The 23,372-nt window shown below is 36.2% G+C and overlaps 1 protein-coding gene across 1 annotated transcript; it reads left to right on the forward strand.

Annotated features, from left to right (window-relative positions):
* Positions 1 to 2,160: 2,160 nt before the first annotated feature.
* On the forward strand, positions 2,161 to 23,372 carry LOC128214116 (ornithine decarboxylase-like). The gene is made up of 12 exons (XM_052920385.1): positions 2,161 to 2,322; positions 8,965 to 9,093; positions 9,691 to 9,853; positions 11,602 to 11,698; positions 12,445 to 12,521; positions 12,647 to 12,819; positions 14,473 to 14,610; positions 15,686 to 15,851; positions 18,015 to 18,174; positions 18,387 to 18,517; positions 19,303 to 19,523; positions 21,989 to 23,372. The coding sequence occupies exons 3-12, from the start codon at positions 9,755 to 9,757 to the stop codon at positions 22,128 to 22,130; spliced, it is 1,404 nt and encodes a 467-aa protein (XP_052776345.1). The 5' UTR covers positions 2,161 to 2,322; positions 8,965 to 9,093; positions 9,691 to 9,754; the 3' UTR covers positions 22,131 to 23,372.

A 23,372-nucleotide genomic window follows, 5' to 3' on the forward strand; every position in this document is an offset into this window, starting at 1 on the left:
TCTTTGGTCCCCACTTATGCGATATTATATTCAGGGTCCCGGCAATTACTCTATTCTGACAGTGCGGTGCAATCAATCGTAACAACTCGGCCATCTCCGGCAAGCTTCGAGCCATATCCAATCGGAACACCTAGGCCAGTACTGGGAATTGTCTGTCTCGAAGCTTGCCGGAGATGGCCGAGTTGTTACGATTGAGCCACATCTGATAGTAGCCGAAGAGTTCCGATTGCGGTGCAATATTTTGTAATCAGCGCATCACGTCGATACTATTTCCCGGTGCCGGTCTCATCTGGACTATTATATAATATATATATTTCAAAATAATATGGAAGCTATTGGTCGTGGTTGAGAAGGTTTGAATAACCGGCGGATAATAGGATTACATTTGAATAACGTCGTTAAATAAACAAAACAACATCAGATATAAGAAGATTATGATTTCACTATTTATTTAATATCAATATAACAAAGAATGATTTAAGACAAAGATAAAAACATGAAATATACACATATTCTAAATTCGATATACTTAATTAATTAATGCATATATAAACCAGATTATTAACTGGTGCATCGTAATAAGTAGTTTTTACCATAACATAATATTGAAAATGATTTTTCCAACATGTATTTACATGTATGCGAAAATCAATTGCAGTACAACTATTATCAGTTCATCCTTTATATGTCAATACTTAAAGTCGCTCACTGCAAGGTATAGCTGTAATGATGATGTATTCATATATGAATATAACACACACAAAACAGTTAAGTTAACATGTTATGAAGTATATTCAGTTCTGTTTTGTTCTGTGATGTTAATGAATTAGACGAAGAGTATCGCTTCATGTGGTAGTGTTCACCGTATGTATGTTCTGTTACGACAAAACTATATTAAACGTTATTTTTACCCTCATGCTATGATATTTGATAATACATGTATATTCTATAATATTTTGTAAATAAACTGATTATAATGCACCAGTCAATTTTTGTAAATAAACTGATTATAATGCACCAGTCAATTGTAACCACGGCTCCCCTAGGTCCGGGGAATAGCGGGGACTTTGACTTTCGGTCCAGCCAAGCCCAGGCAAAATCCCCGCCCTACGGGAACGAACTTCTGGTAAAATCCCCGCCAAATGCCCCCGCAACCTAGGGACCTTAGGTAAGGCTCATTTCCCGCTATTTTTTTTGCGCCAAGACAAAACCATCGCATTCATCCGGCACTGCAGGGCCACCTGGAAGGTAAAAACACGGCCCATTTCCCCGGCTATGCCCGGTATACCCTCGGGCCTGGTGGGGGGGGGGGGCGTGGTAACAATTGACTGCTGCATAACAGGTTCATGACAATACACATTTATGTTTGTCTTAGCATAAAAGTTGCCGATTCAGTATACGACGGACGCATGTCTGAGATTTAGCGCCTGTCCCTCGTTAAAGGCCTAGTTTAAGCCCTCTATAAGTGACCCCCACCCCCCACCCCCCCCCCAAAAAATAAATAATAATAATTAAAAAAATATATATGTACAGTACACAACCTCTGTGTATTGATCTTAATCTATTTACCTTGTTCCCCCTTATCAGATTTCCGATCTGAGTATCCTCCTGTGCAGTTTAGGAGGTTTTATTATAGAAATGGCCCCTAAATGGCCCTGAGCCATTAAACGAATACACAGGAAATTGGCCCCTACTGTGACACCATACAAGCAGTTCGAAAATGCACAGCAGGGGATTATCATGCCAGCGCATTAAAATAAATAATTTAATTTCTCTAAATTAATTCATATCAGCCTCTCTTCTAGTTCATAAAGAAAATTAATTTGACTTCGACGAGTTTATACGGTATTCGAATGTATCCAATGTTACAAAAATCGCTTACTAGCACAATTCACATTAATCAGACACACACATGTTCCATTATCAAATACTTTACCTTGGGTCAAAAGGAAAATGCATACATTAAGATATACTATATTTTATTTAATTTTGCAACATATCATAAGCGAATAAGATCGTCAATTTTGTTTACCGAACATCGGCAACATAATCCGTTTCCTGAAGCCATAAGTAGGAGCCGGATATTAGGAGTCCAGATGAGACCGGATAATACTGGGAGTGACCGGGAACTAGTATGTCGCGTGAATCACGTGATTTCTTTTCATTTTACTGACAGTTTGGATGGTGGTGCATCGGACGAAAACGTGGTTTAATTTGTTAAATATGAACTGATATATTTATTTCTCAATGTGTAGAAGATAACCTGGCAAAATTACGTCCAAAAAGGAAACGAGAGTTCAGGGTTTGGTAGCACTTAGAAAGGTATAATGCTTTCAATAACGTTTCGTTTTGTTGTTGACATAGCCACAATAAATGAATAATGCGCGTTTTTTTTTTTACTTTTTTATATTTTTTAGATATTAATTTTAATCCCTAAACGCCACAAATCGACTGATTCATACCAATGTAAAATATATTTTCCAATTATAACTCCACAATATTTGACACTATAAAAGGTGAACTACAGTATATTAGTCCATATAAACAGCCGCTTCAAAGTCTTTGACGATTTTTTTAATTTAGCGACTCTACGCGTCCATATCCCACTTGTTGTTTTCCTAGCCAAGAATGACAGATCCCAGCGCTAAGTATATTGAGCGGAAAGATAACGGGCACCTGCTAGATGGTTTCAAAATGGCGATGCTTTATTGACAGAAGTCGATCTAAATTAAACTAATTATGTGTGTTTCATAACACACTTAAGTGTATTAAGTAAAAGGTATTGGCTAAAATAATAAAAGTGTAACTTTTGTGTTTAAATTTAACAGTGAAGTGTTCAGTATTGTGGAGTAACAGTTGAAGAATATATTTTACATTGGTACGGCTCAGTTGACTTGTGGCGTTTAGGGAACAAAATGAATATCCAAATGTTAAAAAAGTTCCCTAAACGCACATTATTGTGGCTAAGTATGGGATATCCCGGAACAACCTATTGTCGACCACAACCTATTTTCGACCGCCTCCTGAAAATAGGTAAAACACTTCTATTTTGCGTCACTTCCGGTAAAATTAAGCTCCAATTGTTAAACATAACAGTAAAACTGTCAGAAAACTTCATTTGAAAAAGAATGGGAATGGTAGTGTTAAAAAACTTAAGTTATACTTGAAACAACACCAATTTGTCATTTTTAATTAATGCCAAATTAGACCCTTCGTATAAAATGATTTCACATGTAAAATACTTCTTTAAAATCGTGTTGTTTTTGTTTGCCATATCTTACATATCTACCAAAGCCTAAAACCTATGCCCTATTGTTTTCTAAGTATAGTGCACAACATTAAAAGCGCATCAAACTTTTAGCAACGAGTCTAAAACTACACCATGGATACATAAAATTTTGAATATGTCTCAATATTGTTTGAAAGCGATTGACGGGGAATATACAGGCTTTTTTAAAAATACATTTTGCTGTGATTCATCGACGAATAATCGTTCATAACCAACACTTGACTGTCGGTAAATGCTAGTGCTATAATTAGATATGCAAATTTATTCAATTGCGCATGCGCAGTAACATTCACATGAGCATCTCCCACGAGAAAGTTGGCGAACTCTTTGACATTTCCAATACTTTTTGTAAATAAAATGTTTAAACGTATGCTTTGTGTTGGATTCGATGCAAATGGTGTTGCATGGATATGGTTCTTTTTTACCATTCTCACCTTTTTGAAGAAGATTTTTAAAAATCACGAATAAAAAGCGATTGCCGGCTACTGCTTTCGGCCGGCTACTGCTCTCCAACCAGTATGTGAGAATGATAAGACTGTGGTAGACGACTGTTGGTTTTGTTCATGGCAACTCTGTCGTTTGAAATTTTATAGATAGATCAAGGCGGAGATCTTTCTGCAGTAGAGGGGTTCATTTGAGGTCTTGAAGCATCTCTCGTGACATTTTATCTGTACTGGTATTTGTGTTTGTCAAAGTGTGCAACTCAACTTTGTACCATTTTCAGTTTATTAACATAATAAGCTCTTTTTCGTATGAGTCCCAGCTAGCTGCTGGAGCTAGCATATTCCATGATGGGTTGAACAAGCGCTAGGTAAGCAATTTATTTAGAAGATGAGCGATGTTCAAGTTTCTTACAAAATTCAGGTTTCAATTGGCTTTTTTATGTAATGCTGATTTGTTCCCTCCGGTCCAGGGAATTGTTGATGGTGACTCTCATATATTTTGCTGGTTCTACATGCTGTCTGGACTGGTTGTGAAGGCAAAAGTCCTAGTGGATTTTTTCTTCTTCTGGGAGATACTTATGACTTGGCATTTGTCATGATGGAAGGCCATTGGCAAGTTTAGGTCTGTTTGAAGGTTTGCAGTCAGAGTTGTTGGCAACAGTAAGATTGCCGATGGTGTCGGCCGCGAAGAGGCGTATTGTGGAGTCAAGACCTTGTGGAATATTGATGATGTGGTATTGAAAGAGGCTTTGGCCAAGCATGCAGCCTTGTGGAGTGCCGGATTCCATTTACACTGTGTCAGATGGCTCCCCTTCAAGAATGACTGACTGAAAGCGATCATGCCAATCTGTTGACTGGGAACACATTGCTCAAACAATAAGCAGTAGCCAACAAATATGTAATATTACGTTTCATGAAAGCCCTTTAGTTGTTTTGGTCAAAATTGTGATGCACAGACAGTTTAACCATGGAATTTAAACCGCCCCTATCAGTAAAATGATAGAAAAAACTTATTTTTCCAAAGTTCTCAGCACAACTCTAAGTATATTCCTCCAATTCTTTGAAGGGACATCAGCAATCTCAATCTGTTAAATCAGTCTGCTCTACTGATAATGTTAATAGTAGGTACAATCAAAGCAACTGAATTGTTCCCAGGCAGCACTTTTTTCAAGATATTTTTCTGATTTTTGAAGAGTGCCTTAACAGTTAATTACAGCTCTTCTTTTCAAATGAAGCAAAATTAGTTATAATGCAGTGACTACGCTTTGTCAACTTCTTGGTTGTGAATGGTTCTGATGCAGGGCTTTAAGCAGCTTACGAATTGCCACATCATAAAAAATTTGTGACATAATTCATATCGTGAAAATGTGTGACAATTATCTTACTCATTAATCATTGAAATACCAAAACAAGCTTTTATTCAACGGAGTCTAGCTTTCCTTTGTGTATTTAAACAACCAAAGCCTGCAGAGGACATGAACCCAGAGACTTGATTTAAGTACATTCATCTGCTTTATACAATCATGAAGAGATTGCTAATTTAACGACACAAGTTTTGTATTTATTTTTGTTTTTAACTTGGGGTCTAACATTATAAAATTGCAGCAGTGGCAAAGGTTTTTTTTTTGGTGAACTGGCAGATTCTCTAGCCAACTGGCTGTGGTGATCCTGTCAAAAAATAGTGTCTCAGGTCACTGGTTTATGGTGAGTGTGGAATACTGATACATTGCTTAAAAGTTTGGGTTAAAATCAGCATAAGTTAAGAGTCTGACTCAATAGCCTTCTGTAAAATAATATATATATATATATTTTAAAAACAACCAATTATTTTTCATAGGGCCTAAAAAAAAATATTGTTTGGTTAGGGTTACATCCTTTTCAAAAATAGGTAGGGTAGGTAGGCTTTTTTTTTTATTAGGCTTTATATAAGAATGTCATTTTAATCATTGGAGAATGGTGTTAAAGCTATCTCCTGTAAAAGCATTTAAGGTTTTGAACGCCATAATTTTTTTTATACCCCCACAAACGAAGTTTGAGGGGGTATATAGGAGTGAGCTTGTCGGTCTGTCGGTCGGTCTGTCGATTTTCATGGTTTCCGGACGATAACTCGTGAAAGGCTAGACAGATTTGAAATTTTTTTGGTACACAGGTGTAACATCAGAAGATACGGGTCAAGTTCGATATTGGGGCTGGTGGGGCCAAGGTCAAGGTCACTGTTACTAAAAATAGAAAAACGGTTTCCAGACGATAACTCATGAAAGGCTTGATAGGTTTGAACAATTTTTGGTACACAGGTGTAACATCAGAAGATACAGGTCAAGTTTGATATTGGGGCTGGTGGGGCCAAGGTCAAGGTCATTGTTACTAAAAATAGCAAACGGTTTCTGGACGATAACTCATGAAAGGCTTGACAGATTTGAACAATTTTTGGTACCCAGGTGTAACATCAGAAGATACAGGTCAAGTTTGATATTGGGGCAGGTGGGGCCAAGGTCAAGGTCACTGTTACTAAAAATAGAAAAACGGTTTCTGGACGATAACTCGTGAAAGGCTAGACAGATTTGAACAATTTTTGGTACACAGGTGTAACATCAGAAGATACAGTTTGGTACACAGGTGTAACATCAGAAGATAAAGGTCAAGTTCGATATTGGGGCTGGTGGGGCCAAGGTCAAGGTCACTGTTACTAAAAATAGAAAAACTGTTTCCAGACGATAACTCATGAAAGGCTTGACAGATTTGAACAATGTTTGGTACACAGGTGTAACATCAGAAGATACAGGTCAAGTTTGATATTGGGGCTGGTGGGGCCAAGGTCAAGGTCACTGTTACTAAAACTAGAAAAATGGTTTCCGGACGATAACTCATGAAAGGCTAGTTTTTCTTGTCAGCAGTGTAACTTCTAAATTACTCAACAGATTTAAATAAAACAATACATGCATGATAAAAGAAGATGCAGTGTGCAGTAACCTTGGAGTTATGGCCTCTTTTCAAAGGAATGGTTTGCCATTCCTGTGTCCAGGCGGCATTTGGGGGTATTCGTCACTCCTGTGACAGCTCTAGTTTTTTTAGTTTTTAATTTTTTTTTTCAAACTGATTATAAAAACGGTAGGGTTGGCGCCTATTCCGTAGGTAGGGTCGGGTAACCCGAACCAAATGTATTTTTTTTTTAGGCCTAGCTATTCCTCTTTATTATATTTTTTTTCAATATAATCATAATCATTCTCACTAACTTCACTATTAGTGACTAGGTAAAGTTGACATTTGAAGTCAGTTGACAGTTGGTGGAATTGCTTATAATTGGTTTAATACAGTATGTTTTCAATGTCATAACATGTTACAAACAATGATGTTGTTGATCGGGAAGCAAGCTGTGTAGCAACTTTATAAATCCCTTTCCACCGTTTGGTTTAGTTGCAAAATAACTTAATAACTAATTTGAATTGGCTAAGATCAATACATTGACTGTATAAATTATGTTTGTTGTTGTGCAACATATTGTGTTATAAGAAGGTAGATCTACTGTTCATACTGATAGATTCAGCAGACCTGGACCGATGGTCATTATTCATGTAGGAGGCGTGATAATATATTACTCTGTTTACAATAATATACAAAAGTAACTGGTTTACAGTAATTTTTTGGCTCAAATAACTTCTTTTTGTTGGTTTACCAGGACAAGCATTATCCGTATAGTTAAGGAAATTATTCATCAGTAGTATTCATTTGTTTACAAACAAGATGGAAGAAAAAAGTTCAAAGGATGTTTGGGTTAGTGAATGGTTTCCGGTGTTAACATTAAGAGTTGTGAAGTGCAAAAAAGCCGGGGTACAGAATTCTTGTTCCGAGACCTAGGTGGTTTCTGTTGTACAATCCATGACATCTTCCAAAAAATGAAACACATAAATTGACCAAATCTTACAACAGTTTGATGGGTTTTTCAATAAAAAAACAACTGATTAAAAAGTAAATTTTGCCAGACACACGGGCCTACAATATACATGTGGTTGCCAGACTTTCTTCCAGACTGTTTGAATTGGATTTTAGCCAGATTTGCCCTGACACTCTTTAACTTGAGAAAGTTTAATTTGGTTAAAATATTCATGGCCATAATATCGCAACTACCCAGTATATATGGTGACCAGCCAGATAACTCCAGGCTCTAAAGATTTCAGGCCATTAAAGTGCAATTTGTGTCTGTATTAGCACTATTACTTAGAGTAGACAGTTGTTCAATCTGAATGATAACAATATTTGGGACTAGCATTTAAAAAGAAAAATGCCATCTCAGACTAACAAATTCACTTTCATATTGAATTGACATGTGTTTGAGTACAAAGATAGATGATTGCCTTAGTCAGAGGCACTAGATAAAATGCTTTGAAGAGATAGGAGAAAGTCAAAGTGTTATAAATGGGAAGGGAAGATACTTGTTCAAAGTTCCTTTAAAGGTCACAGGCATGTTGAACGCAAAATTGTTCACATTGTTGGCCAAAATCAGCTAAATATAGTCATGTAAGTCAGCTTGTTTGTACAATATGATAAGTCGCTCATGTGACAGTCAGATTTTAAGGTTATAAAGTAGACTAAAAATGATGCAACATTTTAGAAGTACCCTTACTGCCATTGTTAGAAGTACACTTACAACCATACCTAACTGATGTTTTGTTCATCAGATTTACTGCAGCTATTCTTTTAAAAAAAATTAAAAAAAATTCAATTATAAGATACTAGTCCTAGTGTTGCCCTAAACACTTCCTCCTGAAGCCATGTTGCCATGTGTCTATGACCTCTTTTGGAAATCTGAAACAAATATATTGTTGGGTAAATTATTATTTAACTTACATTCAGGCTGGAGAACAAAGTTATCATTTTATAGGATTATCATTCTTAATAATAATTTTACAATTTAATGAAAAAAAGTTGTTCTTTTCTCATGTTTTTAAAGAAAAGGGGAACATTGTATTTATATTTTAAGTTTATTCCCTTGTCCAATTTTTCCGACAAATAAAAAAATTGGTGTTGCATGAATTCAATTATTTATAAAAGAAATTGAAAAAAGGCCTTGTTAATTGTTTAATTGTCTTTAAATCTGTGGAATTGAAGTATTGAATTGTACATTGTAGTATTTCAATGAATATCATATTATTAAGATAGTATCATACATCAGGGCATAATACAGCATAGTAACACTGTTCCTTTGTTCTCAATTTGACTGTTGTTATATTTTAGGGTGGATTGTACCCCCAGTTTACACAGTGCCCTGAGGGGTCCGTTCCGTTAGCGAGGCTTAACTTTAACGCAGACCCACCCTGGGAACCCAGCTAGCGTCGGCTAAAAGCAAGTGTTCTCACTGGCCAGGTGAGTGCCATTTACCAATCTAGGTCATGTACTCATTTTGTCATTTAGATTTAAAGCAACAGCAATATAAAGTGGCAGAGAGTATCTCTGTATGAAACATTTGTTAAATTCTCTTTATTGCATTATTAAAGACTTTTGTATTCCAGTTCATTTTAATTTACATGTATTGGTAGTTGTTTGTAAGCATTTCTTTAAAGTTACGCTCTTTTTCAAAATCAATACATACACATGTATTACAAACATAGATTTTGAGTGATAAACCTTGAACTGCTTACTTAATAATGGATTTATGGAAAATATTAATTACTGTCACTGATAACAAGACAGTAACCATACATTTTATAGTAGAAAATGCAAAAATATTAAATGATTGGAGTGATAAAAGATTTACAGTGATCTACTATCTTCTCATATATTAAGGTAGAAATACCGTGTTTTCTGCACCTTTCTTTCAAATTGAACGTGGTATCCTTCATAAGAACCATTGTTTTCAACATTTATTCATCCTTTTTAGCATATTGAAACAGTTGTATTAATTGTAGTTAATCTTATTTGGAGTAAAAGTGCATCTTTAATACACCTCAAATTCTTTTTCAGAGTGCTTATACAACCATTCTTTATCTGTGCTACCAAATATCTGTCTACTATCTAACTGTGAATCATGAAGACGTATATGGAAACCACACCTATTGAGCTTCATCCATTCAGCCAATCCATTCATTCCATCGTAGAGCAGCATGTCCAGGCAGCCAACAAAACAGTATGACTAACAGTTCTCTTGTTGCCATTTTAATTTGCATTATGTGAGAAAATTAACTGATGCCAGTGAAATAGACTAAGACTTTTTTAGTAAGCCCATTTTATTAAGGATCTACGTCAGGGCTTCTAAAACTTTGGGACCTCAATTGGTCCAGACCCGGCGACAATCGGTCTTGACCCGGCGACCCCCCCCCCCCCCCCCCCCCCAAAAAAAAAGAAAGACCTGTTCAAAGGTCCGATTACTTAGAAATGTCACACATTTTCGCGATGTCTTTTCTGTCAATATTTTTTCGCGATGTCGCAATTCCTAACATGGTTCTAGAGCCGCATAGCCGATTCAGATAGTCATTGAAACAAGCTTAATTCAAATGAGATTCTCATCGAGTTCTTCGGCGTTTCTAGTATGAACGACTGGGATTGTAAATAACTGTGGCTGTCGAAGAGTGGTCAGACGACAAAAGATTTATAATCAGGGCTTCAAGCTATAAGTGTGATATCGACAACGATTTTTTCATTACTGCGAATTATAATGACGTTAGCGGCGCACTCAGCTGCCAGACTATGTAGTTAATCAAGCATGTCGCTGTTGATATCCTATATATCACTAGGTTCGGATTAACAATGACATATGCACATTTAAAACAACAATTTAAATTTAACAGTTTGGTAATCAACAAACGGATATATCATGTAATGATCGACGACGACATAGCATATTCATATTGCCATGTGAAAATATGGACCGATTTTAACACTTTATCAGGATAGCTGCAAGCACACAATTACCACATAATTTGTTTAATTGTGTCTTTTGCGACCTACCAATACACATGTTTGGACTGATTGCAAGCGTCTGCTAATTAACAGTTAGGCTATAGAGTGTTCAGTGTTGCGGAAAAAGCAGCTGGTCGCATTAGTTACATGGTAACTAAGACACGTTTATGACCTATTGGGGGTAGTTTTGAATGTGTGAAAGACCCATGAATATTTGTTTATTACAATTTCTTCAACTTTAACTGGCCTAGTCGTTTTGGACCGAAATTATAAAAAAATGACAAAATTTCGGGCCTGGTCAAAATCGGTCCAGACCGGCAAATTGCTGGTTTTTAGAAGCCCTGATCTACGTCATAAATTTAAGTGGTTTTAGTGTCCTATTTCTGGTACTTTGCAATATATTTGAGTAAATGGGACTTCTTCAGTCAGTTCTAAAGTTGAAAACAAAGTTTACCAAATGTAAAAGAGTCAACTTGTCTATTTAATGGCTAAGATGCTTTAGTGAAATTGGGCCCTAGTTGTCGAAAATATTGAAGGACATTTTGTTAATATCTCTCTCCGATCTGATAGAACCATTCTTAAAAGTTTCATTTACCTTCAATTGAACATAGCCACGAGCATCACGTCAACTTCAGCTTGACTCGTGTTTTTTTGCACGGGACTGTAAATTTTTAACTTACTTTGCATCTCTTGCGCCCCACCCCCCCAAAAAAAACCTTAAAAAAATATTGTTTAGTAGACCCTTTGTTCATATCGTAATATTTTTGTAAGACTTCAATAGTCTTTTTAGGGCTTGTTCACTTAATATGAATAAAAGGTTCTATGGTACCATGGTCAATAGTTAATCATAACCCATTGTGTCGTCTAAGCACTATCATTAAGGTGGTTTACACTGGAAAATTTGTATTAAAATACTTCCAGATGGTTTTGAGGCAGCAGAAATCATTTGCACATAATTTGTCCCTCACGTTATAGGGTGGAGATGACCCTTTCATTGTTGGAGATCTTGGGGATGTGATCTACAAGTATCGCAACTGGCTGCGCAATCTACCGCGTGTCAAGCCCTTCTACGGTATGTTCAGATACTATATTGTCATTTGATGGATTAGATGTAGTAAATTGCTATTCATATTTTAAGTTTCATTGGTTTCACAACTTTTAGAAAATGAATAAACAAACAGGAATAAATTGGACTGTTCTCTCAAACATAATATTGACAATGAAAAAATAATTGGGAAATTGGTATTTGTTTGAATTAGACATAAAACTATTTAAAATTAAAATAAACAGGGATTCCTCATGTTTTATTTGTTTTGTTTTTTTAAACTTAAGGGGTATTTCGTAACAGTTTCATAACTGTGTACATCCATCATACAGGTCAGGCATCATGGAATGACATGTTTTGATAAGGGCACAAACAAGACATTATGAAATGCTGTACACCAGTATCTTAATGGCAATTAAATGCTCCAAAAACACTACAACCTGTTTGAAATATTCATATGATATATCAAACAAAATTAAATAAAAATAATGTGTACTACAGCATTTTAGGAGTTTCTTAGGAATACCACTGTCAAACTAGGATATGACCACTTTTGCCTTACACATATCTTTAGAAAACCAAGTTATTCTTTTTGTCATTATAGTCTGATTATATCAGGAAAAAATAGTTAAATTTTACATCCAGTTTAAAGTTGTATTAATTTGTTTATGACATTATCCTTATACATTTGGGCTTTCATGGGTTATAACCTTATACAAATATGACCATTAAAAAAATTAAGAAAGTCTTTATGATTGTGTTTGTATTTGCAGCTGTTAAGTGTAATGATGACTCTACAGTGTTGAAGCTGCTTGCTGACCTGGGAGCAAACTTTGACTGTGCGAGTAAGGTATGAGAGACTTTGGCAAAATGAATAATTATGATCTCATAATAGTCATGTTAAATTAAGTGTTCAGGTACTTGACATTGTTCTTCATTGATACCAGAAGGATCAGTTGTTTCATAATGTTGCAGGCTGAGATCCAGAAGGTGTTGTCCCTGGGTGTTCCCGCAGGCCGCATCATCTATGCCAACCCCTGTAAGCAGGCCTCCATGCTGAGATATGCTGCAAAACACGGTGTCTCCATGATGACCTTCGATAACGAGGCCGAGCTCCACAAGGTCAAAAGCATCTACCCAGATGCCAAGTAAGAGCTCATTGTTTCTTGCTTGAAAAATAAATTGTTTATAGCATCTTTTAAGATTGAGGTATCTTTTGTAGATTGTACCTTTAAATTATGACTGTTTTACATGAATTAATGAGTTAAACCTATGCACATCAAGATCCCCATAATATCAAGATATTTTATACATATTTCTTTAAATTTGTCACTATTGATATATTATGCCCCCCTTCAAAGAAGAGGGGTATATTGCTTTGCACATGTCGGTAAGTCGGTTGGTTGGTCCGTCAGAAGACCAAAGTTTGTCCGAGTGATAACTCAACAATCCCTGGACCTATTGTCATCAAACTTGACATGTAGGTTGGGCCTGACTAGTAGATGACCCCTATCGATTTTGGAGGTCATCGGGCCAAAGGTCAAGGTCACAGTCACAGTGACCTTTAATGGTAAAAGGATTTTAAAGCTTGTCTGAGTGATGACTGAACAATGCCTAGACCTTTGGTCATTAAACTTGACATGGAGGCTGGGACTGACTAATAGACGACCCCTATTGATTTTAGAGGTCATTGGGTGAAAGGTCAAGGTCACAGTGACCTTTAATGATAAAAGGTTGTCCAAGTGATAACTCGAAAATGCCTGCACCCATGGCCCTCAAACTAGACTTGGAGGTTGGGCCTGACCAGTAGATGACCCCTATTGATTTTGGGGGTCATTGGGCCAAAGGTCAAGGTCACAGTGACCTTGAAGGCAAACTTAACCATTCCTGGACCTATGGTCATCAAACTTGGCATGAAGGTTGGGCCTGACCATTAGATGACCCCTAATGATTTTGGGGGTCATCAGGCCAAAGGTCAAGGTCACCGTGACCTTAATGCGAAAAGGTAACAAAGCATCTCCCAGTGACATCTCAATAATGCCTGGACCTATGATCATCAAACTTGGTCTGACCAATAGATGACCCCTTTAGAATTTAAGGGTCACTGGGTCAAAGGTCACAGTGACCTTGAATGATAAAATGTTGTCCAAGTGATAACTCAACAATGCCTGCACCCATGGCTCTCAAACTTAACTTGGAGGTTTGGCCTGACCAATAAATGACCCCTATTGATTTTGGGGGTCATAAGGCCAAAGGTCAAGGTCAGAGAGCCCTTGAATGATAAAAGGTTGTCCGAGAGATTACTAACAATGCCTGCCCCATGGTCCTCAAACTTGACATTTAGGTTGAGGTCATAGAGGATAAGGTCATGGTCATAACTCATTCATAATTTAAATTTTGTCATATTGACTTACTCCCTGCTGCTAAGAGGATACACTTTTTTATCTGCAAATATCAGTCATCAACTGAACATGATTAAAAACTGTACCTACTGTCCTCACACTTTGAATGGTCATAATCTTAAAACTGCCTCAAAGGCATGCATTGTCAATGACAAATCAGCTTTCATTTTGGTCCATGCATCTTTCATTCAATTGTCCCAAGTAATCCTGACAATGTGGCGCTCAGGGGGGGCATTATGTTTGACAAAAATCTCTTGTTCAGCTTTTGTCTTACTAACATCCAGTGCTGTGAGGTCATGCTTTCTTATCAACAACATACTAAACTTAATATGCTACCTTAACCAAACGGCAAATAATTCTTCCTAGGATTAATGACGATGATTATGTCCCTTTCTTCAGGCTTGTGCTCCGTATCCTGCCTCCCAGTAACTTCAAGGTTCAGTGCGAGTTGGGCATAAAGTTCGGCTGTCACCCATCCAAGGCCTTGAACCTGCTCCAACTGGCCCGCGACCTTGACCTTAATGTCATGGGCATCAGGTATATGTTTGGCAAAACTCTTGTAGCTGGTTTGATTGGCAGAACAGAAAGTTACTGAAAATGCTCAAGACCTGTTGTGTGTGTTAAGTGTTCCTCTGTTTTTGGAAGCCCTTAAATGGAAAAGCCAATAATGAACAGTAATGAAAATGATTTTATATTGCATAAAAAGTAATTTCTGTGCCTAGTGTTTTTTCTGATCTATTTTGGGCCAAAATTCTGATCCATTCCCTATCCTATGTCATATACTTTTTAACCTTATATGAAAACAAAACTTCTAATTTTTGGGGGGAGTTTTAATTAAAATTATGTCAAACTTAACCTCTAGCCTCTCTTGTCATCTTTTGTGATGAGCTCAAGTGAACAGGTAGTTTTATATGACATTAATGATAAACTTTATGAAAGAAAGTGACATTTATTCAGTACCCTTTTGAAGGCTTGTGTTTTTGGAATATATTCTGGGGAAAGACTATTTTTGAAGAAAAAAGTCCTGGTTTTGTCATAGTCTTGGTAACAGCGATGCCGCATGCAAGAACATTTACCTTGGCCAAAACTTCAAGATATTCCAATAAAACAGTACACATGTTGAATTAAACACACTTTATTCAACATATATATTAATCATCAACTTTCACATTTCATACGCTTACTTCATATGCATATATATTGAATCAGATTAAATTAATTGCATAGGATAAAATAAAACAAATTGCAGTATTATGCATAGGTTAGACTACACATGTTGCCAGCAACAATGCATGCATGTACGGCAAGGCTTATAACTATGTCTCATAATTATTGATTATCCCCATTTCTAGCTTGACTATTCCAAGAATAAGGTTTTACATGTAAGCACACATAGCTTAATATATCAACTACTTGAAGTATTGTATTTTAACTTTATACAAGGGCTCCCAACCCTTAAGTTATCAGGTTAAATAAGTCTATCTTGCATATAAAATAATGTGTGCCTTTTTTATACTAAGAAGTTTAGGTTAATGTTTTGCATGTTTTCTAATTTTACAATGATCCATGCAGGTTTCACCAAAAGTTTGCAATCCTTACATATTTCCCTTAGCTTCCATGTTGGTAGCGGTTGTGAGGAGCCAGAAGCTTTCTCCGTTGCCATCCAGCAGGCCCGAGTAGTGTTTGACCAGGGGCTCGACCTTGGCTTTCCAATGACCCTCCTCGACATTGGCGGGGGGTTCCCCGGACATGAGGCTGCTCCCGTCAAGTTTGAAACGGTTTGTACAATAAAATTGTCAGTTAACGGAATGTTGATGTTCTTAATAGGACAACATTTAATTTTGTCGCCTGCTTGAGGTGGCAGACATAAGGAGCATGTTGTCCATCGTCATTGACAACAGCTTTGTGGTCAGCGTCATTACACTTTCATTTCAGCTGACTTTTCAACCTTTACTTAACTTGGTCACAATGTTTTTTGGCATGATAACACTACCGAGTTTGATAAACAGCCAGATCACACTAACTCAAGAGTTATGTGTCTTGAGAAATTTGACCTAATTCACTTTTTCCGCGTTTTAACTCGTAGTTCAAGACTTGACCAACCTTGGCTACATGGTTTATGGGTGTAATTTCAAATTTACTGTTTGATCATATTATAAACACCATGGCACTGAACACTACCGTAAATGACTGGGTATAAGACGATAGGGGGTATTAGACGAAGGGAAAAAAATCTGTGAAAAGTCCAAGAAAAAAACTTTTAATCTATGTTTTGGGTTAAAAGACGCATAGAAAAGATGTCAAATCGTCTGGCATTTTCGGCCACCATGTTTGTTGACAGTGACAAAAATTTTTTTTTCGTTAAAATGGCGACGGTTATATTTAAAACCATACAATGATAATCTGTTGAGAATGAAAAGTTAAGTTTTGCAAAAACCTTATATTGTACGGGTTTGTTCTCAAAATATCAACACCTACAGAAAAGAATAAAGTACCGTAATTCACCTAAGAGTTCGGACACCCATAATTATTTTCCAAAAAAAATAAATTATTTTGCGTACCTAATTTACGGACACCCAAAGGACAGCAATCATAACTTTCACAGTTACCAAGTTTCACAGACGAAGATTATTGATTTTTATCTTTACAATGCCTGGCTAGATTACCTAACAGTATACACCACTGTGACAAGTTAATTAGTTACTACCCCATCCTAAACGATTTATTGCCTGTTGAAAAGGAAGTGTGATATATTTATTGGAGGATTAAAGAAACAACAAGGGCAATCAAGGGATTAAGAAAACATAAACATGACATGTTTGTAAAACGATCTGCCAATAAACTTTCAAACTTGTACCACACTTATAGACTGTAAGAAGCAATAATCGTACAGTTATACATAATCCTGCATAGCAATGTCCATGCTCTCCACGAGATCCTAGTGGGTATAACTGTAAGTTATGTGACGTCACACAGTGTGACTCTTTGATCTAAAGCCAATAGAATGTGTTTATTCAATTCAATGCATGTATAAAATGGTGTTTTAATTGACTTGATAAAGGATTTACACTTATAGGCGTAATAAATAAGTTAATGACCATTGATAAACAGGTTAAAAGCAGTCGAGTTTTTCACACCTTCATGTACAACTGACAACAAATATTTTGACAGTGCCCAACTTTGCTTTTTTATATATGCAAGTTTAATTATTGTTCAATTCAATTTCTTATTCAAAATAATATTGAATAACTTTAATCGAAAAATATTTTTGTTTAAATTATAAACGTCTTACGATATATCGTATCCCGATCTTCAACTGCCGTTTTAACTCATATATACTCGATTGATATGACGCAAGTAACATCCCTTTCTACATAAATCTAAACAAACTCTAGGCTTGAAATCGACCTCAGAAAAAAAGTTAAAAAAATTGTTACTGGGTATTATACGCAGGCATTTTATTGCATCGAAATCTGAGGGAAAAAAGGGCGTCTAATACCCAGTCATTTACGGTATCTCTTTGTCCACTCTCTAACTTGAGCATTTCTTATCTGATTTTTAACAAACATGCTCCTGACATGCAACATATCTGAATTGCGGAATTCTTCTTTACATACTTAGTTTTAGGTGTTATCTGTTTTTTTTTCTACAATTTACACAATACCATTCTTTCCTGATATAAATGTTATTACTGTTAAACAAATAGTTAGATTTTCTAGCCAGGTAATATATCTGGACAAAAAAGGCATGTGGATTCAATAGAGTATATTAAAGGTAAATATCTAAGGAGTGTGGGGGGCATCATTAGTCCCTCATGTGTCATGCCAATTGAGGTATAATGGAACCTTTAAAACTTCTTATTTCGTTTGTTTACCATTGAAACGTAGTTAAAGCATGTTCGTACATCCTTGCTAATATAAATTTTGTTACTCTATGTTCAGGTTGCAAAGACTGTTGACATGGCCCTAGACAGGTATTTCCCATCTGAGGAAGGCGTGGAGATCATTTCAGAGCCTGGTCGATACTTTGTGGCCTCAGCCTTCACTCTTGGAGTCAACATCATTGCCAAACGTGTGGTCTCCAGGGACCAGCAAGGAGAAAGTAAGTTTAGATTCTTGTGTATACAAGTTTCTTAAAAAACAAAATTATTGTATAATAATGTAACCATGGAAATTCTCCAGTTTAATTTTTACCTTAAAACCTCCATAAAAAGATCTAGTTGGAATCATTTTAAGTATTTGAAATATAAATCAAAAGATGAAGGGCTTGAAACAGCATTTTTAGTTGTCACAGAGATGTATTTCTGTTCATAGATGGCGAGTTGATTGACCAGCCTAGCCTGTCTGAGGAGCCGGCCATCATGTACTACGTGAACGATGGAGTCTATGGATCCTTCAACTGCCTTCTTTATGACCATGCTGAGGTCTCTGTCAACACACTCAAGGTCTGTGGATGAAATCTTAGTTTTTCAAAACTTCATTGGCTAATAAGGACTTGGGTGCAAAATGTTGCATATTGTATTTGTCTCTACTGATGTGTTTGGATGATTGCTCTGTAACCCCAAGTTGGTAAGGAAAAATAGCATGGCCACCAAGGGCTTGATGCTTTTTACTATATGTCTATATAGAAAACTTTTCTATATGAAATATCTTTTCTTCAGAAACTACTGGCCTGATTTTAAAATGATTTCACAGAAATGTTCCTAAGGTGACTGACGGTCAAATCCCCCCATGTTGATTCATAAAAGAACATGGTTGCCAGGGGCTGGGCTAGTTTTCATCATACGTCTATATGGATAACATTGAAAATCTTCTCATTAGAAACTATTGGCCCGATTTCAATATATTGACACAGAAACATTCCTTATGTGACACTTTTATCTTTATCATTTTTTTCCATAATTTCTTTATTATTTTACAATCATTGAAGATATCAACTTTAATCTTCAATCTTATTCACAGTAGCAATTTGCTCTTACGCATATTGTAAGAGTTATGGCCGTTTACAAATTTTTAAACGGATACATATTTTTCATGTTTTAAAAAAACAGAAAATATTACAGTTTCACCTGCAGCGTACGTGCAAGTGGGGTCCAGTTTGTTGTCCGATCAATACCTTTAAAACCCTTTTTCTAATCAATGAGCAATATAGGGCCACCTTGGATCTCAATTGTCGCAAAAGAAAACTCTCCATCAGAATTCATATTACATAAAATGTTATTTCAACCAGAATGCTGATGAAGATGACGATGAGTTCAAATATGAGAGCAGTGTGTGGGGTCCGACTTGCGACGGTCTAGACTGTATCCTGAAGTCCGTGCCGATGGGAATGCACGATGTTGGGGAGTGGCTGTACTTCCGCGACATGGGTGCCTACACCGTCTCTGCTGCTTCAACCTTCAATGGCATGCCAGCCCCAACCAGGACCTACATGTGTGACGCTGACCTATGGTGAGTTCGAATATGAGCAGTATTGAATTTAAGTGTAAGATATAAAAGATCTCATGTACCAGCAGTTATGTTCATCTATTAGTATAATAGTACCCCCACAAATGAAGTTCGGGTGTGTATGGAGTTCCAAAAAAGATGAAAGAAAAAAAGAGAAAATTGACGATGAAAATATAAACAGAACAGTTATTTCCCCTACTTGCAAGCGTCTATTCACAGTGACATACAATGGTCAGTGGTGAAAGGTGGATTTTCATTGGTTGAACTTTATTTTCCTTTCAATCAGAGAGCATGTAACAAATTAAGAGTTCTTCATATTGTGTTAAAATCATGTGTTATTGTAAACAAAAGGATAATTAATTAAAATAATTTTAAGTTGACAGTAGATTATTCGGTGCAGGAGGGGATTAAAATCACTAATAGACAATGCTGTTCTTTGTCATGCCTCACATACATGTTTACATACATGACATTGACCTTCATTGCCAATATCGGAAAATAACAGAACTGAAAAGTGAACTAAAAGTAGACAACTCGGACTCAGAACTGAAAGTAGACAACTCGGTGAAATGAACAAATCTTTGTTTATTTATAATGATGGTGTATTTAATTTTTGATAAATGACAAAAGGAAACAAGTTGATGAAATTTTACAAAAAAGATTCATTTGCTTTTTATCTATTGCGTAAGAAGTCTGGACTATTTTTTGTCTCGCCTGAAAAGACGACATATAGGGGTTACTTTTGTCGGCGACGCGGCGGCGTCCGCGTCCCATTTTCGCTTGTCCGGGGTATATCTCCTAAACTATTAGTGGTATCAACTTTAAATTTCATATGTAGATAGATCTAATTGAGGGCAAGTGCAGTGCACAAAAACTGTAACTCTTGCATCTATATGTTTAGAGTTATTGCTCTTTGTTAATTTTCATGCTTAAAGTTTTGTCCGGGGCATATCTTGTAGAATATAAGAGTTATCAACTTGAAACTTCATATGTAGATAGATCTCATGGAGGGCAAGTGCAGTGCACAATAACAGTAACTCTTGCTTTCTTAGTTTTAAAGTTATTGCACTTTGTTTATTTTCATGCTTAAAGTTTTGTCCGGGGCATATCTTGAAGAATATTAGAGGTATCAACTTGAAACTTCATAGCTAGATAGATCTCATTGAGGGCAAGTGCAGTGCACAATAACAGTAACTCTTGCTTTCTTAGTTTTAAAGTCTTTGCCCTTTGTTAATTTTCTTGCTTACGTTTTGTCCGTGGCATATCTCGTAAACTATAGGAAATATCAACCTGAAACTTATTCCGTAGGTATATCTGATTGAGGGAAAGTGCAGTGCACAATAACAGTAACTCTTGCATCTATATGTTTAGAGTTATTGCCCTTTGTTAATTTTCATGCTTAAAGTTTTGTCCGGGGCATATCTTGAAGAATATAAGAGGTATCAAATTGAAACTTCATAGCTAGATAGATCTCATTGAGGGCAAGTGCAGTGCACAAGAACCGTAACTCTTGCTGCCATATTTTTAGAGTTATTGCCCTTTGTTAATTTTCATGCTTAGGTTTTGTCCGTGGCATATCTCGTAAACTATAGAAGGTATCAACCTGAAACATATTCCGTAGGTATATCTGATTGAGGGAAAGTGCAGTGCACAAAAACCGTAACTCTTGCATCTATATGTTTAGAGTTATTGCCCTTTGTTAATTTTTAAGCTTAAATTTTGTCCGGGGCATTTCTCGACTAAAAGAGTTATCAACTTGAAACTTTATAGATAGATAGATCTTATTGAAGGGGATCGCAGTTGACTTCAGTATTTATTGTGCTCATTTTTGCTTATAAAACCAATTGCTTGCTCCTGGCTTAATGTTGTTACCTTCAGTTCAAATGCCACCTACACTTGAAAGTTAAATGGCAACATCATCGTCTATAAATGAATAAAATGCCAATCTAACAGCTATAATGTCGACAGTAAATAATTCGTCAGGCGACACATCCGACTCGCGGAGTTCTAGTTAATAGATAGATTTTGTATCCAATTTAAGCCCATCAAATTGCCTTTTAATAAAAATAATTTTCTATGAAGTACTTTTATTATGCAAAATGACAGTGTCTCATAGAAATATTAATTAAGGGGGTAAACAATTTGACTATTTCAAAGAGTTAAAACAAGTGCTTAAACAATGTTAGGTGCTAACATGTAGTAAGTGAGTATTATGTTGAAAATACCAATTTATGAAGAATTTCCCAATTTTGGCAAAATTGACGCGAAAATTCCCAATCTCAAGGATATAGGTCATATTCCCCAAAAAACTAATTAAAAAACTGGTGTATATAGGAGATTATAGGACTTGTCCATTCAACTTTGGTGGCATACCACTATTGAAATCATAAGACTTTAATATGATTTTATTTGAGAAAGTGCCCTTGTCTTTAAGCAATTAGACTAAATCTTATCCTCTCTATTTGCAGGTATGAAGTGTACCCAAATGTTTGCAAGTCTTACCATAAGGCCGGTGTCTGTAAAGGTCTGCCCAAAATGAAGGCAGGACACAGTCTACAGGAGGAGTGGTCCCCTGCTCCAGGATGTGCCGAGTCCTTTGTCTGCAACTAGACACCCTGATGCTGCATGGAGTGGATTGACTGATAGCCTTTTAGATTGATGGACTAAGATATATGTCTTCATGATAAGATCTCAGTTACAATGTCATTTGGATATTTGGCATGTAAAAGCAACCAAAGCATAGAAATGAATTAAAATTCTAAACTTAATATCAGTTTTCCTGATTGTAATTGACTAATTCTGTGAGACAAATTAATAGAATTCAAACTCTTTTTGAAACATCTTTTACTTTTGAAAGGTGATGAATAAGTCAACTGATAAGACTTGTAACTGAGATCTGTTTGCCGTGTTTCATTCCCTTTCTTTCATTTTCCCTTATATTCCATGTTGATTGTATCAAAAACAGCTTGCAGCAGTTCCTCCAGTAGCTCAAAATATTTGCACATTTCAAAACTCTTACATAAATGGTCTTTGACGTTATTAAAGGTGAAACAGAGCTTTAAGGAGCTTTTTCTGTCTGCATCAATATTTCCAGCTAGCAGAGGGCCTGTTGCAAGTCTGTAGTCAGCAGATGTCATGGAATAGGGAGATTGTCCTGTTCTCTCTATTTTTGGCACATTTTTTGTGTTTGATCAAGGACCAACTCATTAGGACAATGATCTTGTATATTTCAAGATATCCCATAACTGGTGTTGCACTCGTTACATAAAAACTTCTCATTTTGAATGTACATGTATTAGTATTATATTAAAAGTATTGCTTTACATTTTCTAGTCAAGATCTCGATTGGACTTATTATTGTTCTTTATTAATATGACTTGAAAATATTCTGACAGTTTCAAGATGCTGTTCTTTGTCGATGTTAGATGCGTCTATCTGACTGTTAATGCTAGGAGCTGATTTTTCTGATTTGTCTCAGTGTTTGAACATATGGCCACTGATTTTTACCAGTGTTCATTATGTTTTAGGCCATTAGTTGAACTTTTTTGACATTTATTATGATAAGTTCATACTGTTTGTCTCCATCCGTCATTCCGTGACATCTGCTGTGCTTGTAACCCATGTGGTATCAGTATCTTTAACATATCTTTTTCTTCTAACATATACTCAGATTCTTAAAAGGAATGGTTTTATAAGCACTGAGAACACTTGCTTAATTTGCCTGGTCAGGGCTTTTAAGTTTTAACCTTATAGTTGATCTGTAAGTGTGCTGTAGTTTTTCTGCTTTTTTTGCAGAAATATTGCATCACACTTCAGTTTGTTAAATGTCGTCAATAAAAAGTGCTGCAAAGA

Source organism: Mya arenaria, chromosome 13, assembly GCF_026914265.1.
Source record: "Mya arenaria isolate MELC-2E11 chromosome 13, ASM2691426v1".
Lineage (NCBI taxonomy): Eukaryota > Metazoa > Mollusca > Bivalvia > Myida > Myidae > Mya > Mya arenaria.